The following is a 16,682-nucleotide window of genomic DNA, read 5'->3' as shown; positions in this document are numbered from 1 at the left end:
ATGCGACATGTACCACTGGCAGGGCATAATCTCTGCATCTGTTCCCCATAATGGCTCTGAGTCACTATGTCATGACCGAATTTTTATTTATTTATTTATTTTTTTTAAATATAAGGATAATTATATCTAGGACTCTTAAGTGCAAAACCTAAAGTAATAAATATAAGGCTCCACTTTTTCTGCTGTGTTTTACACTGTTGGTTAAATTGGTGAGAAATGTTTAGATTATTTTAATTAAACATTATCCATTTTCATTACTCATTCTTTTATTAATATAACTTATTGACTGATTGGGTACTGTATTTCACAGTACTTTTGTATCTGCTTTTTCAGATAAAGAAGTGAAAAATTAGCCAATAATAGCAGTTTGTTGCTTTATAGATATTGTATATTCTATTCACCTTATTTTAAACTTGGCATGAAACAGAAGTTGCATAGTCTTTCTTTCCCTATTGTGATGTAGTGAAAAGACTTCTTGAAGGAGAACAAATGTAGGGCGGGGCTTGATTTTGTTCATGGGAAATTGATTGGATGGTTGTGGTTTGCTATTGGTGGCTCTCATGAGTGTCCCACCCTTGTGCCAGTAAACAGGTCATCAGAGAAGAGATGTCACTGCAAGAGGGAGGGGAAGTTATTTATAATAAACACTGCAATATTAGCATACATAAACAACAAGAATTGTTCATTTTGATTTCATGGTGACTTTAAGGCTATTAATAATCCCTCAATTGAATATGTTGCTAAAACTTGAAACTGTTGTCATTATTTACTTAGCCTCATTCCATTCCAAACCAAACCAAACCAAACCTGTATGATTTAATTTCCCTACACCTACTTCCCTTGGTACTGGAAAAGAAGAAACTCATTTTTGGGTGTGGAACGACATGAGGGAGTGAATGATGACATAATGTTCACTTTTGGCTTAACTGTTCCTTTAAAGTGAAGATTATGTGATGACTGTGCTATATCAGTGTCTCTATTTAAGTCGGTAAAAACGACATTCTTTGTATGTTAACACTGAAACACTCCCGTCAATATTTAATTGTATTAGTATGGAAGTATGAATTTATGTAGCACGTGAGACGCAACTTTCAGCCGTTGATATGCTCGGGTGGTGACGTCACTTCCGGGATGTTGTCAGTCAGAAGTCATCACAGTCAAGCGCAGTCGGTGTGTGTTTGTGTTCGTGTTTCCACTTCACCGCACTGGGTTCGAGTAGCAGAATGGGCCGGGATCTTTGTGTTCGTGATGTACACTTGTTTTCACTGTAATGCAGGGAGAAAGACTCGTCAGGGGAAGCAGTTTTATTGATGTTGCGGGGATTTGTGTCGGTGAAGCGGGCTAGCTCACTGCGCTAGCTCGAGACAGGATGATTCGTTGGATCCGACAACAGCTGGTACGATCCATTTAAACTAGTTTATTATTACACTATCTGTATGCTTCTTCATTGCTTTGGTGTTGAGATCTTTTGCTAAGTCTTATCGTTGCTTTAGCTCCAGGCTAGCGTGTAATGTCTGGCCACTAAATCATTTCACAACGAATTAAATTTCATTTAATTAGACACAAGTCAATGTTTTGCTTAAATGAAACGATATATATATATATATATATATATATATATATATATATTGTATTATGTCATCCGTTTTTATTTTGAAGAAGGGGATCAGATATGACGTTATTGAGAGCATGAATAAAGAGATAATTGAACGATTTTGTTTTTTAAAATTGTTTTGGAGGGAAGCGCGAGGGGTTTGCAGCAAAGCTCGCGTGCAGCCCCTCGTGATTGCGGCTTGTGTTTGATTGTTCTGACTGTTGATGACAGTTGTATTTCATAAAACTACGGACTTTTTCTGCAACAAATGTCACAAGTGACGTTTCTCATGCGCTTTAATAATATTTCAAAAAGTTTCACTTGTAGACTGTAATATGTTGAGGTTGACTTTACATGCTTTGCTTTGTTTGAACAAACAAACCAAAAATTACAAAATGCTTTAGATATCTAAAATATGCAGGCAAAATATCTCTGTAGTGAATTGCTCTGTTGTTCATCTGTCTTTCGATATATTTGGAATCTGTATCTGTCAGATATCTGCAGAGCCCCTAAAGGGAAATGGTGATGGAAAAAATGAGCTGGGAGGGGAAATTATATTTCCATGCTTTTGAGTTCTCTTCAAAAACTAATGCGTTCCACTAAGTAGTTTCATTTGCTCACAAAACACTCGTTTTCTCACAAAACTAATGTGTTCCACTAAAAAATTGCATTTGCTAACAAAACATTTGCGCTTTCTCGCAAAACTTTTGTGTTCTCCAAAGAAACTTTGCTTTTGCTTGCAAAATATTTGAAGGCCATTCTTTGTATTTTCATGACCATAAAGTGCCCTAATATAAGCAAAAATACTTTACAAAATAGGCCCACACTTTTCATAAAGGTGGTTAAGTACAGTAACAGTTTGGGAAGAAAAATCGCCAGAAAAAGCCCAGTGAAGAAGAATAAAATAAAACCTCTTTTGCTGTACTTCTACAGTTATGTTTCAAGAATGTGTTGCATTAGACTGATATTTAGTTGGAAAACTAATCAGTTTTCATTTGATATTGAAATACAGGCTAATATGAGAATGATGTCATAGCATCTGCACCCAGCGTGTGAGCATCTTGTGTTAATGTTGAAACAAAATTAAATAGCTTTGATTTGTAAATGGAGCATTTCCTCAGTTGAAGAAAATGGTTTCAATATGGTATATAGTTACGGTGTAAGATTTCCTTATCTTGATTATTTCTGCACTTCTCAGATGGCTTACAGTAATTTACAGAATTTCAGAAGACTAGAAATCTTGGATATAAACAACTGATTTATCTTATCTGGTTTGTATGTCTAAAGGTTGTGCCCTGATGCTGTTTGCTTGATTCAGGAAGTGTTTAGATCTGGTGATTTCAGTGGTGTTGTTAGATACCGCTACCCTGTGGCTGCAAACTTGCTTTTTACTTTAAAAGTTTAGTGGAGCTGGAAACAGTTGGTGGTATAGAACCACATCTCTTTTTTTCCCCACATGCTTCAGGTGCCTTTTTCTTATCTGTGTAATTGGGTTTGTACTGATAATTGGTATATTTTGAAACAGTGAAGTGTTCTTGCAAAGCTGAAATGGATGCCTGCAGGGCAGTGTTGAAATTAGAGAGTTTTCAGAACTTCCCTCATTTGACAGCATTGAAAGAACAGACTGCCCAGAGTGTGTATTGTAATTTTCCTGTCACAACCTTGTGTATTCAGTGCCTCTGTCTTTTACACACATTATTGCACATCCCAAAAACACCTCCAGAGCACCAAGGCAAGTAGTGTTAGTGTAATTGTGATTAGGGCTGTAACTAACAATAACTTTAATGATCGATTAATCTATCGATTATTTTTAAGATTAATCTTATTATTTTCCGATTAGTCGATTAATCCTTTAGTCAACCTACCCAAAAATAATAATCGTAACTTCTGCCATTAATCTTTTAATGTTTTATTTAACACCGGGAAGTTTTATCACAATTGACAGCGTGATATTAAATAAACGAGTCCAATCGAGGTGCAAGTTCATCCATCAGATATTTTAAACAACCAACAAGGACTTTAAATGCTTTGTAATCAAGTGCAGAGAGTACGTTTGAGCCGAGCGCTTTGCAGCTTGCACCCACGGCAACTTCGGTTCAGATGAACGCAAATCATTTCTCCATCTCTGAGTAAACTAAACCCATCATAATACATTTCAGTGTGACTCTCACTTTATACGGTTCTGTTCATTCAGAAAATGTGCAGGTGCCAGTTCGGTTATAGGGTATGTTTACACGATAACGATGTATAAAAAAACGGGAAGGCTTTTTCTTTGTGCAGATGACAACGCTGTCCAAAACAATCTCCGTTGACACGAATCTGCAAAAATGACTAAAGACGCTGTATTGTGCCTGCCAGGTCAGTAGGTGATGTCATTTAGTAAAGAAACACTGCGCGCCTGCGCACATACGCATTCTTTTACAGAGCACTCACGCCAAATTTGCATGCCTATAGACTGAACACATAATGTATAAACACATAATGTATGTGCATGCCGTCACTGTTTTCACGATAGTGGTATCGTTTTCAAAAACTTGCACTTTGAAACTCGTTTTCAAAAGTTTGCATTTTCAGGCCCCAAAAATGCGGTTGTCACACTTGTCACACGCTGTATGAACGCAACTGCCGCTGCCATATTACCTATTAGGATTTGCTCTATAGTTTTGTTTTGTGTCTCGTTTCCGGCAAAATGCCAGAAGTGGCACATTCCAAGGGTGAGAATCCATGAACTGCATTATTAGACCATTTTCTAAGGCTGCACAATATATTAAGAGTTAAACCATTTAAAATTCAAAATATAGTAGTGCTATTGATAAAACACAAAGGCTGTCATTCAATTAAATAATGTGTTTTAAGTCATTTTGCAGGCTATTGTATACTTGTCACATCTATTTTAATTACCACAAAAAAATTAACTGATAACTCAATTAATCGTCAAAATAATCAACCGATTACTCGATTACTAAAATAATCGCCTGTGACAGCCCAAGTTTAAATTGTAATAATATTTCACAATGTTACTGTATGTATTTTTTTAATTAGATAAATGCAGTCTTGGCGAGCAGAACAGACTTCTCTTTAAAAACATTAAAAACCCCAAACTTTTGAACATTAGTGTACATCAGTATGATTACAGCAAATGTATGGTTTTTATAAGTCTTTTGTTTGATGTGTGTGTTCTGGTGCTTATTTTTGTTTATTGTCATGTATGAACGATTGGTTAAAGGCTATTGTTGCTAAAATTGCACACAGTTTGAGGTATTAAGCATTGAAGAAAGGTTGGGTGTTACTTTTCCAAGGATTCAGATTTGTGATTGTGACAAACAAAAAACAGGTAAAATCCCATAGACAAAGACTGGAAGGAGGGACTTGAGTCATATCTAAAGACCAGGATGTCATAGATGCTTGAGCCGGTTTTTTGACTTGGGCCTATAAATGAGTCAATAAACACCTACTAACCACCCACAACATCATTGTTGTTGTGAGTTTTGCATATGCAATTGGAAAACATCTAGCTTGTATTAAATTGAGCTGAACAGTTTATGCAAAACTTTAATGAAAGGCACATAATGTGATCTTCTCTCTCAACAGTTTATTCCTTCTTCCATCCACCCTCATTTACACAAGGCTGCTGCTTATGTTTCTTCATGTTTGTGTGAGTCATGGGAAGTGTCTGGTTATGGCAGAGCTTAGAGTCACTCAGAGCACTAAAGCCTAATGTGATCTGCACTCTGTTTGCTTTTCTGGTGCCAACGTCATCTTACACAAGCTCATCTGCTGCCATACCAGCTGTTTCCAGCTCACAGTCACATAATAACTCATAATAAATGGTAAATAAATTTTATATGTAGTATTTTAATATTACATTTAATTAATGTTATTCCATTGAATATATTTTGTGTGAATATGGCTAGATATTCAATTAATATGAGAGAATTGTCAAATGCTGATCTTGGTCAGAGTGCTTGTCTAGTGAGGTATTTATGTAAACAAAGTAGGTATGTGTATATATAAAAAGGCAGTACATCTGGTCTGCATCATAATAATGGATCTGTGCATTAGATCCTGTAGTGTAAAGGCTGATTTATACTTCTGCGTCGGACCTACGCCGGAGCCTCTGCGCTGTAGGCTATGTGTCTGTTTTCATTGTCGTTGTCAGCGTCGACATACATGCAGACCACTAGTAGGCAGTGTCCGCGTCATGTTGAGTATCAAGGCAAAAGCCGAAGAAGAAGCAGCTTGTCATGTACATTGTCAAAGAAGCGGCAAATAGGTAACTTTTGTTGCAGTATGACTGCATGTGTCCCCTGAAACAGAGCTGAAACATTCCTATGGAAGTTGAAAACACTCGCTCTTCTCTGATTGCTCCGCACCAGTTTTTTGACCTGAAGGAGTGGTTCTAGCAGACCAATCACAGTGCTTGTGGTCCGCATAGAATTGACGTGTTGTTACATTTTTGAAGAGGTGCACGTCAGGCTTCGTAGGCTACGCGTGCTACACACAGTCTACGCCGTAGCTACGGCGTACACTCGACGCAAAAGTATAAATCAGCCTTAATGGCAGACGAATAGAGTTCAACAATTGGGTTTTTACTGGGACTTTAATGAACAACTAAGGGGTGATCACACTTGGCATGTTTGGTTTGATTAAAACGAACTCTGGTGCGATTGCTAAGTATGAATGCTGCCATCCGAACCCTGGAGCAGCTGTGTGATCATCAGCAGTAAATGCTGCTCCATCTGAAAGCTGAATAAACAGAAGATTGAAATGCTTTGTTTAAACATGACAAATAAACACACAACTACGACAATATATGGTTTTTCTGAGTTCTTCATGCCTTCTTGGCTATTTTCATGATAATAAAGTATATTTATATTTCAGTGCTAATCAACATAGCCTTTATCACTGTATAGAATACTATGAAATATGTTGTGTGCCTTATTCTGTGTAAGAAGCCACATGAACTCACAGAAGGATGTTTTCAAACACTCAACTGATGTTATGAAGTGAGTTTGGAATAAAAACATGCTATTAAATTTAGTCTTTTGTTGGATAAGAGGTTCATAAATGCTTCTCACGTTTGGAAAGATGACGCGTGTTGCTTTTTTTAAATGCACGTCATAAGTGACTCAAATCCGCAGTGCTTTCAGATGGAGCAGCATTTACTACTGATCATTGAGCCGTGTTTCACTGACAAGCTGCGCATAAATAATTGCAGCGTGTGATTTCATTATTGCAATACGCCAAATCAGTTTATGCGTGGTTTTAGGTTAATTGCGATTAATCGTGCAGCCCTAATATGTATGCACATACAACTTTTTTGTATTAGGTTCAATGTTAAAGGGGTCCTATTATGCTTTTTCACTTTTTCAACTTTAGTTAGTGTGTGATGTTGCTGTTTGAGCATAAAAATATCTGCAAGGTTACAAAGCTAAAAGTCCACTCCAAAGGGAGATACTCTCTTTAACAGAAAACACTTTTCAAGAACTACAACAAACAGCTTGTTTGGACTACAACATACTTCTCCTGGATCTTTTGAAGTCACAATGGCACTCATTTAAATAATCCCCGTCCACGGAATATGCAAAAAAGGGAGCGAGGCCTGACTTGAGCTGTGCTAGAGAATACCTGCTTTTTGAAGCGTGTTGTTTTTCCACCCCAGTTCCAAAACCAATTTGTTTGGCCTTCCTAAGGTGGATGCACTTAGAAAACAGTAGTTAAAATTGATTATTTTTTCTTTGTGCTGCACATTTTACGGAGGACAGCTTCCAGAACCTAAGAGAGTACAATGCCAGCTATACACAAAAGCTTCTAGTGAGAGACGGAGCAATTCCCATTTTCTCGGTACATTCAGTTGTTTATGGATCACGACCTGTGAGTATTTATTATTTGTTGTTGTGTTTTCTATTAATTCTATTAATTTATGTTGTTGTTATGATTCGAACAAAGGGCAAAGCTGTCTTCTCCACTAGTCTGCTAGATAACATTACAGTGTTGATGTAGTGTTTAGCTACAGGGCTCTCGCTTTTGTAAGACTGTTCACTGATCCTTAGGAACTTACCACTCTGAAACATCCTGTAAAATCCGTGCTTGCAAAAGTTTCTGCACAATCCTCTTGTTCGTAGACATTCACAAGATCTGAATCGGGCTCTAATTGGTATGGCAAAATTGACGCAATCGTTAATATTTACACATGAGCAGATGAAACTCGTGGTTAAAGGATTAGTTCACTTTGAAATGAAAATTAGCCCAAGCTTTACTCACCCTCAAGCCATCCTAGGTGTATATGACTTTCTTCTTTCTGATGAACATAATCTTAGAAATATTAATAAATATCCTGACGCATCCAAGCTTTATAGTGGCAGTGAACAGGGTTCACAAGTATGAGCTGAAGAAAGTGCTTCCATCCACATCCATCCATCAAAAACGTGTACTCCACACAGTTCCAGGGGGTTAAAAAAGGCCTTCTGAAGTGAAGCGATGCGTTTGTGTAAAAAACAAACAAAAAAACAAAAACAAAAAAAAAAAATCCATATTTAACAAGTTATGAAGTAAAATATCTAGCTTCCGCTAGACTGCATTCCGTATTGAAGTTACGAAGAAAGTGTAAACTGGCATCACGTCAGTTACACTTTTCCCAAAAGTTGAATAGGGAGGGCGTAGGATGTAGCATAAGCTTTGTGAACTGCAAGAGTTTTACACTTTCTTCATACGTTGAATACGTAAGGCGGTCTGGCAGAAGCTAGATATTTTACTTCATAACTTGTTTAAATATGGATATTTTTTTACACAAACGCATCACTTTGCTGCAGAAGGCCTTTATTAACCCCCCGGAGCACACGTTTATGATGGATGGATGTGGATGGATGCACTTTCTTCAAATCATACTCACTGATCCCTATCACTGCCATTATAAAGCTTGGATGCATCAGGATATTTATTAATATTTCTTAGATTATGTTCATCAGAAAGAAGAAAGTCATATACACCTAGGATGGCTTGAGGGTGAGTAAAGCTTGGGCTACTTTTCATTTCAAAGTGAACTAATCCTTTAATGGTAAGAGGCATGACATTTCCAGAACACACTCTAAGCAGTTCGCCAATCACAACACACTGGGCCAGCTGACCAATCAGAGCATATTTCATATTTCGGAAGGAGAGGCTTCATTGAAACAGGAACTTAATGGTGCGTTTGAGTCAGATTGGGAATAGAGAAGCTGCAGTAATATAAAATATGTGAATAATGAATTTTTTGAACAATGGACCATGAAAACCTAGTGCATCCCAAAACAAAATCAACACTAATAGGACCCTTTTAAAATGATGTGTGAATGTTAAGACACATACTAACTAAATTTGTAATTGTGTTTGAAATATGCTTGTGTTTAGTGCAAGTTAGAAAAAAATGTTTCTCCCAAAACAAGCTGCTGTAAGTGTCAGAAATGTTGATGTGCAGGTACCCATATGGGCTTTCAGGTTACAGACAAGTCATTGCAGAATGAGTCTGCGATGGCCTTTCTGACTGCTCATCTCATTTGCTGCCACTTCCCAAATGAATGATTAATTAAAGGTGCTTTACTGGAGCGGCAGACCCATTCTTCATAATGAAAGTCACAGACTGTTACGCAATGCGCAGGGCAGATGAGCGCTCTCTCAAACTGTCTTTAAGTAACTTGGAATTGTAAATTTAGACGTGGAGCAGCAAACTGAAGCCATCACAGCTGTGCCTCGGATTTATTTGTCTGTCTGCTTTGGTCAGCTCAGTGTGTATTTACAAGCTTTTCTGTGTAAGGATTGGTTGTGAGAAGAGATATGGAATCTTGTTCTTGTTCTTCAATTAGTTTGATATACTTGATTAGCTGCCTTGTTCTGCTGTTGTGCTGGTTTATTACAGCCTGTGCTTCATTATCTCTATAATGGGGATTATTAGCGTATGAGGAAAAAAAAAAAAAAACATGTAGCTATTAGGCTAACTCAGTCCCTCCCGGTTGTGTGTGTGTGTGTGTGTGGTTACGGTCATCACTATCGAGCACCATTTGAAGGTGGGACTTCCTTTTCTGACACATGGTCATAGGAGCACAGGGTGTGAGAAGACAAGATTATTTGCTTTAGTAACCTTATGTAAAATGACATGAACTGTACATAAAATAGTTGTTTAAGTTGGTTAAGTTGTTTTAGCTTATTTTAATGCTTTTTTAATGCTTTTGTTTTATTTTAAATATACACTGCAAATTTTAAAGAGTGAATTTAACTCACTGTGACAGTGTTAACTAACAAACTCTTAAAGTGTAAAATTTTAACACCACAATGGATAATCAGAACACCAAAGTCGGTGTTCAAAGTTAACTTATTGACCTGGTCAACACTTAACCAACGTCCAAGTGAATTTTAAACTAAATTAATGTTGAGTATTTACATAGACCACTAGGATTTACACTATAGTTACAACAGTTACCATCTATTAGTGTTACCATCCCAATAACCAGACCATAAAGTGCTGCAATGAATACATTTGTATTATATTTCCTTTTAACAGGGCTTCTCATTACATTTAGGCCAGGGACAGGGCACTCAAAATACCCTGTACAATGACCTTGTTCAACATTAAACTTCATAAAACAAAGCTCATACCTGCTGTTTGCAGTCTATATGATGCAGCCGTTTGGTACATTATAAAACAGTCTGTAAGCATAAAACAATCAAAAATCGAAGAGCTTCAAGTATCATCAAAACCTTCACATAACATGACAGGTGCATTATGCAATACTCTGCAAACGTAACACTTAAACATTGTTCACTGACTCTTAGTTCCTGTTCATGAGCTTGGCTCTCAGTTCCTTCACCTTTGGACTCTCTTTAGTGGTGTCAACATCTATACTGTAGACTGTTGAATATGTACATGTTGCTGAGAGCATCATCATAGCTTACACTGAAAACGAAGTGCGCTTTAAATAGTTCATCAAAGGCTGCCAACGACATGGTTCCCTGACATGGAATGAGCATCTTGTCAATCACAATGTAGTAATTGCTGATGGCCCACTTGTGAGTTCCTGAGGCAAGGAGATATGGCTGGCGATGTCCCTCCAGTTTCTCCAAGTGTTCTTCTACGCTGCTGATTGACTGTGGGAAACATTACATATCAATTTACATAATACTATTCTTACTAGTTCAGGGTTTCTGCAAGTATCATTAAATCTAATTTAATGCTCTTTAATGCCATACACGACCTTAGCATTTTTTTATGTACTTTTGAATTTTTTTTTTTTTATCTTATTGGAATTAAAACTAGGAATTGATAAGCAGAATCGGAATCAGAATCGATAAAATTCAAAAGATAACCAGCCCTATTAGTGAGCAGAAGAGACTTATTTAAAATTTAAAAAAAAATTAATGACTTTTAATTCTATTTAAAGTGTTAGTTCACCCAAAAATGAAAATGTCATTTATTACTCAGCCTCATGTCGTTCTACACTGTAAGACTTTCATTCATCTTCAGAACACAAATTAAGTTATTTTTGATGAAAATCGATGGCTCAGTGAGGACTCCATTGAGAGAAAAGCCACCGAACTTCTCAAGATCCAGAAAGATACTAAAAACATATTTAAAACAGTTCATGTGACTACAGTGGTTCTACCTTAATATTATATTATATTAAGTGACGAGAATATTTTTTGTGCACCAAAAAAAAAAAAAGACTTTTCAACAATATCTAGAGATGGGCGATTTCGAAGCGCTGCTTCAAATCTTTTGTTTAGAATCAGCGGTTTGGAGCGCCAAAGTCACGTGATTTCAGCAGTTCGACACGTGATCCGAACCACTGATTTGAAACAAAAGCTTCGAAGCAGTGTTTTGAAATTGGCCATCACTAGATATTGTTGAAAAGTCATTGTGACAAGCAGGGCAGGGCGAGAGCCGTGAGGGAACGACGCGAGGCCGGTGACGTGAGTGATATTGAGTGTCAGCTGCGCGTCGCACCGGTCTCGTATCTCTCACCGAGGAGAACATTTAACAACTTTAATAAACAAAATAAACAAATACAAAACGAAAGTAAAATGTGTGACTGCCGCCCACACAAACATAATAAAACATAACTTAAAGTCCAGGCCTGGTCCTCTCTCATCCTTCGCTGTCGTCGCTCCTCCTTTTATGCTTCCGGAGCTCCTCGGTGAGAGATACGAGACCGGTGCAACGCGCAGCTGCCGCTCAGTATCACTTGCATCACTGGCCTCGCACTGTTCCCTCACGGCTCTCGCCTCACCATGCTCGTCACAGTCGTTATTTAGTTTTTTTGGTGCACAAAAAGTATTCTCGTCGATTTATAATATTAAGGTAGAACCACTGTACTCACATGAACTGTTTTGAATATGTTTTTAGTACCTTTATGGATCTTGAGAGGTTCGGTGGCTTTGCTCTCAATAGAGGCCTCACTGAGCCATCGAATTTCATCAAAAATATCTTAATTTGCATTCCGAAAATGAACAAAGGTCTTACGGGTGTGGAACGACATGAGGGTGAGTAATAAATGACATTTAAATTTTTGGGTGAACTAACCCTTTAAATAGAATTAAAAGTCATTAATTTTAAGGCCCTTTTTTCGTGAAATCCATTTAATGACTTTTAATGCTTTTTAGTGCCCCGTGGAAACCATGTAGTTTGTGCTACCCACTAAAAATCACAAACTGTAGCCTGGCACATACCTTGTGAAATGCAGCTAGATGGTCCATGGCCTGAGCTGCGCTGATCTTCAGTTTTTTTCTTTTTTAAAGGTTGTGGTGGCAGGATATGCAGAAGCAGCAGAAAATATGTCGTATCACTGTCCCACTCTAAAAAGAAACAAAAACAAAAAAGTGTTTTTTTCCCCCTCCCTTTTTTGTGTTGTTGTCACATGAGTGCTGTGAAATGAATACCTGGGTGATCCTCTGAAGATTCATCATTGTACTGATTCCTGGCAGACTTCAGCAAACTCTGGATCACTGAGGTGGTAGTAAGGTTCTCTGCTTCTCTTATCACCTTTTCCTTATAGAATGTAGGCCACTTCTCCAGCAGTTTGACAGCTGTTTGTGGACCAAAGAGGAGGCTAAAACCTTGAGCTATCTGCAGCTACAGAAACAGAAACTTTAATTCATATTTCTGACAATCATATACTAAGTTCAGAGATATTAATTGTAATTGAAAAAAAGGATGCCAATACTTACCAGATCTTTAGTGTCCAGCAGCCTTGGAAACACTCTGAGGATGGTGTGTGATTCATCAGGATTGTGGATGAAAGATATTCACAAGATTTATAAATTCAATACATACTTTTACAATACATGTCTTGTGCTGATAATATCTGCGTAACGTTACACATTTACTACCAATGTGGGCAGAATTTATATTAATCATATTCCTTTTTAGGACTTTAACACACAATTATTAAATATCTAACTTCACAAGGTTATGTTAGCCTCATGGCAACTTTACAGATAAAAACCAAACTACTTACCTGAAGAAGAAAATTTTAAAAGTAGTGTCTCGTGATCCTGTTGATTCCTACATAACAAGAGAACGTATATCAAATTTATTGTTAAAATAAAGTAAACGCCATCAGAGGTATTTCATTAGTTTGTGACACACTTATCTTCAATGATAATAAGCGATTAACGTTGACGTTGCTGAATAACGTTAGATTGCGCGCGATATTACACAATTAAACAAAACCCCGGAAATAGCTGCCCACTAAAACTTTCAAATCTCTCTTACTCGAGATGAAAGTGAGTGATAGAAAAATATGTCTCAAATAACTGTAATTTTATATTATTGTTGGAATCATCCCTCAGGCCGGATTGGACACCTCCGTGGGCTATGCTCTGCCTGCGGGCCGTATGTTCGACACACCTAACGTTACCATATCAGCTACTCCGATAAATTTCATGTTTGCACAAAAAGAGCCATACAATGCAAGCACAGAGTAAAAAGTTTACCTTGAGACACTTCTTAGTTATAACCGACAGGAGCAATATTTAAAACCGCTTCAGATGGCGCGCCTTGTGTAACAAACAAGGACAAATAAATCATTTGCGCGTTAATATATCCCCGTATGTAAACATATTTTAAACTAACACTAAATTAATAATTTTAATATAAAATATCCATTAAATGCAAACTTTAAAGTAGCTTTAACTCACCAGTTGTCGTTTCTCATCCTCCGCATGGCACAAGAAAATGGCGTCTGGAAAAATCTTTCAGCGAGATCGCTGAATAAATGCCCGGATGTAGCAAATAACACTGGGGGGTGTTGGATACCTGTAACTCTGTGATTACACTGAGGCAAACAAGCTTTTAACACTGATGGTGTTAATTTCTCTAAATTTTACACTGTAACTTCAACACTTTACTCTGAATTGGCTTAACACTGATAAATTTGCTGTGTATTTAAGTCATTCTGAGGCCCTTTGGAAGTTCCCCAACCACTATAACAGTAATGTTCATTTGGTCAGCTATTTTTGATTTAGTCTGTGTAAAATGTCCTTTTTTAGTTTTTATCACATTCAGTCAACCTATCCTGTTTTTGTTTTGAGAAGTTTTAATTTGGGAATTTTAGTCTAGTTTAAGTCAGTGAAGATTTGAGGCCCATTCACACTGAGGACGATAAAACTATAACAATGATGATAAAGATATAGTTCTAAAATTCATTACAAATGGAAAAAAATAGCAGAGTTTACACCACAGCTATAATGATAACGACACGGAGGAACATCATCGTTGGAATCACATTCAGAACGATTTTTTCCAGCTGATGAACAATAAAAATTATGACAGCCAATCAGAATCCATCCTGCTTTAAAGAGCTCAAGCATTTGAAGTGGCAGATGAGAAAACTGCAGCGTGCGCTTAGAATAAACAGAACGATATCGTCTGCTGGTGTGGACACTAATATAGATATCTTTATAGTTATTGTTCTTGGTGACAGAAAATCTGATGAGAAGATGAAGAGCAAAGTGATGTCATCAAAATCATTGACCCATATTGGCGGAAGTGAGAGACTGTAAGATTTGAATGCTTATATCTTCTAAATGATTTTTTTTTTTTTTTTTTTCATTGTTTTTCATTTCACTAGATTATAGATAATAGTAAGACTAACATATTCATACTAAAAACCAAAAAACTTCCATTTTGATTTCATGGGGACTTATAATTTTAATATTAATTCCAAATTTTGTTAATGTTTTATAGGTCATGAGTATTTTTCATCATAGTTTTCATTAAATTAACACTACATGGAAGGCAGCTGCTTATTCAGAATGTCACCTTACCTCAAAGAAATTACATACAAAATACCCATTTTAAACAATTGTAACATCCCCTGATTTATACAAAGCATTGTTTCTGGAGGTAAAAAAAGGCTGCATTTACACTGCAAGTCTTAATGCACAGATCCAATCTTTTGACCAGATCAGATTTTTTTGGCCAGTCTGTTTACATTCACTTTAGATGCGACTGGTATCTGATATCTGTGTTTACATTAATTCCCACCCAAAATGATTGTCATTGATAGCTTTACATGCACATGGTAGACCTTCGGGTTTTGAATGGCCGTGCTATTAAAATTATTTATATATTTCACGTCGGGTGGCCATGATTGCCTGCCAGAATGGATGTTACCAGCGCAAAATCTGACTGAACGAATATAGACTGGAAAAATAAAGGTAATTTGCATTTATTTTACCCCATGCAGATTTTTCTGTTTACTCGTGTGCAACAAATTCCGATCTGTGTCAGATGTGAGCAAAAAAATCTAATTTTTTTGTGCCAGTGTAAACGCAGCCAATGCAACACACAAGCACACACAAAAAATGATTAAAATGTGTTATTCAACTGAACGGAATCTCCGTTAAACGGAAGATTCACCACAAAAAAAGTTGCTTGAGTTGGGCATGACAAAGAAACAGAATGAAAATTCACCCTATCTATCAGAACATGTTATATACCTTTGTTACTTTTGTTTCATTGCGACAAAATATTTGCTATGCAAGGAGGTTTACTTGGATTTGGTTTTCCTTCCTCAAACTTTTTTTTTTTTTGTATTCTTAAAAATTATTAGTTCACTCTCCTAACAAATCTATGAGTCAGTTAACATGGATTGGTAATCACAGCACAGTTTTGAAAAAAGGAGCTCAAGATGTTCATGTTGGCACACAGAATGAGTTCCAGCATCTTACTCTTGGAAAGTGTAGAGGGGAAATGGGATGGAAACACACAAAGGATGAGTCAAAAGATTCAGACTTTAATTGAATACATGTGTTGCCAATGGGGTTGGATGATGTGGCAGTCTAACATACAAGTGGAGATTTCCCTGCCTTCTCTGGGCATGATTCAATAGAAGACACTCAGCACAGACACCAGCTGTTCAGACTTTAGGAGAACATGTCCAGCATGCTACCGGAGAAGGTTTTGCATAAAGCACCAGGTGGACTGAGAGTTTGTGTCTATGCAAAGAGCCGTCACATATCCCACAAACCAAAGCCATTATATGTTATTTCTGAGGAAATTCAACAGCTCAAGGAATCTGAGGCCAGATTCATTAAACATTCCTTCATTCTGAATGGCTTCTTTTTCTTTTTTAACTTAAGAAAGTAATAAATATTTTGAATTCCCCCCAAAAAAACATTTCCTAAGAATGTTCTCATAATTTTTTCTTAAGTGAGGTCACATTAGCAAAATTTCAGTAAAATTTTATATGCAAAAACTGTCTCTTGTCAATAGTGTAGTGATGTATAAAGTAGTGTTGTCAAAAATAACGATATTTCGAGGTCCACCGGTATACCGGGTCCAAATTTCGCTGCATTATTATGTGTAATTCTACTCTTTCCCGCAGATTTCACGCTCTCATCCGAAGTGCACTCGCAGAACAAAGCCACCTCTGACATATAGCTCACAAGTGCCAAAATCATTTTTGTAGCTTATTAATGGTCAAATACACAAAAATAATGTCACAATGCCCATATCGGTGAGTATTAAAGTAAACACAGTCGTAAACAGTTCAGGAAAGCGCATGTGTAACAGTATTTTGGATCCGTGTGTACGTCAGGGCTTAAAGGGACAGCA

At 37.0% G+C, this 16,682-nt stretch overlaps 1 protein-coding gene across 6 annotated transcripts in view; it reads left to right on the top strand.

The window, feature by feature from the left end:
* The first annotated feature begins 1,118 nt into the window (after window positions 1–1,118).
* Window positions 1,119–16,682, top strand: part of LOC127520123 (phospholipid-transporting ATPase IF-like) — a 58,581-nt gene continuing 43,017 nt past the window's right edge. For 5 of the 6 annotated variants that reach the window (XM_051907975.1, XM_051907974.1, XM_051907973.1 and 2 more), the window contains exon 1: window positions 1,120–1,396. In XM_051907975.1, coding sequence (XP_051763935.1) covers window positions 1,370–1,396 — 27 coding nt within the window. In that variant the 5' untranslated portion in view covers window positions 1,120–1,369. Of the gene's footprint in view, window positions 1,397–16,682 lie in introns of all 6 variants that reach the window. The other variant, XM_051907977.1, reaches the window with a different exon arrangement.

The sequence above is a fragment of the Ctenopharyngodon idella genome, chromosome 10, assembly GCF_019924925.1.
Source record: "Ctenopharyngodon idella isolate HZGC_01 chromosome 10, HZGC01, whole genome shotgun sequence".
NCBI classification, from domain to species: Eukaryota; Metazoa; Chordata; class Actinopteri; order Cypriniformes; family Xenocyprididae; genus Ctenopharyngodon; species Ctenopharyngodon idella.
The sequence above is the reverse complement of the archived record's forward strand: the minus strand, read 5'-3'. Positions and strand labels throughout refer to the sequence as shown.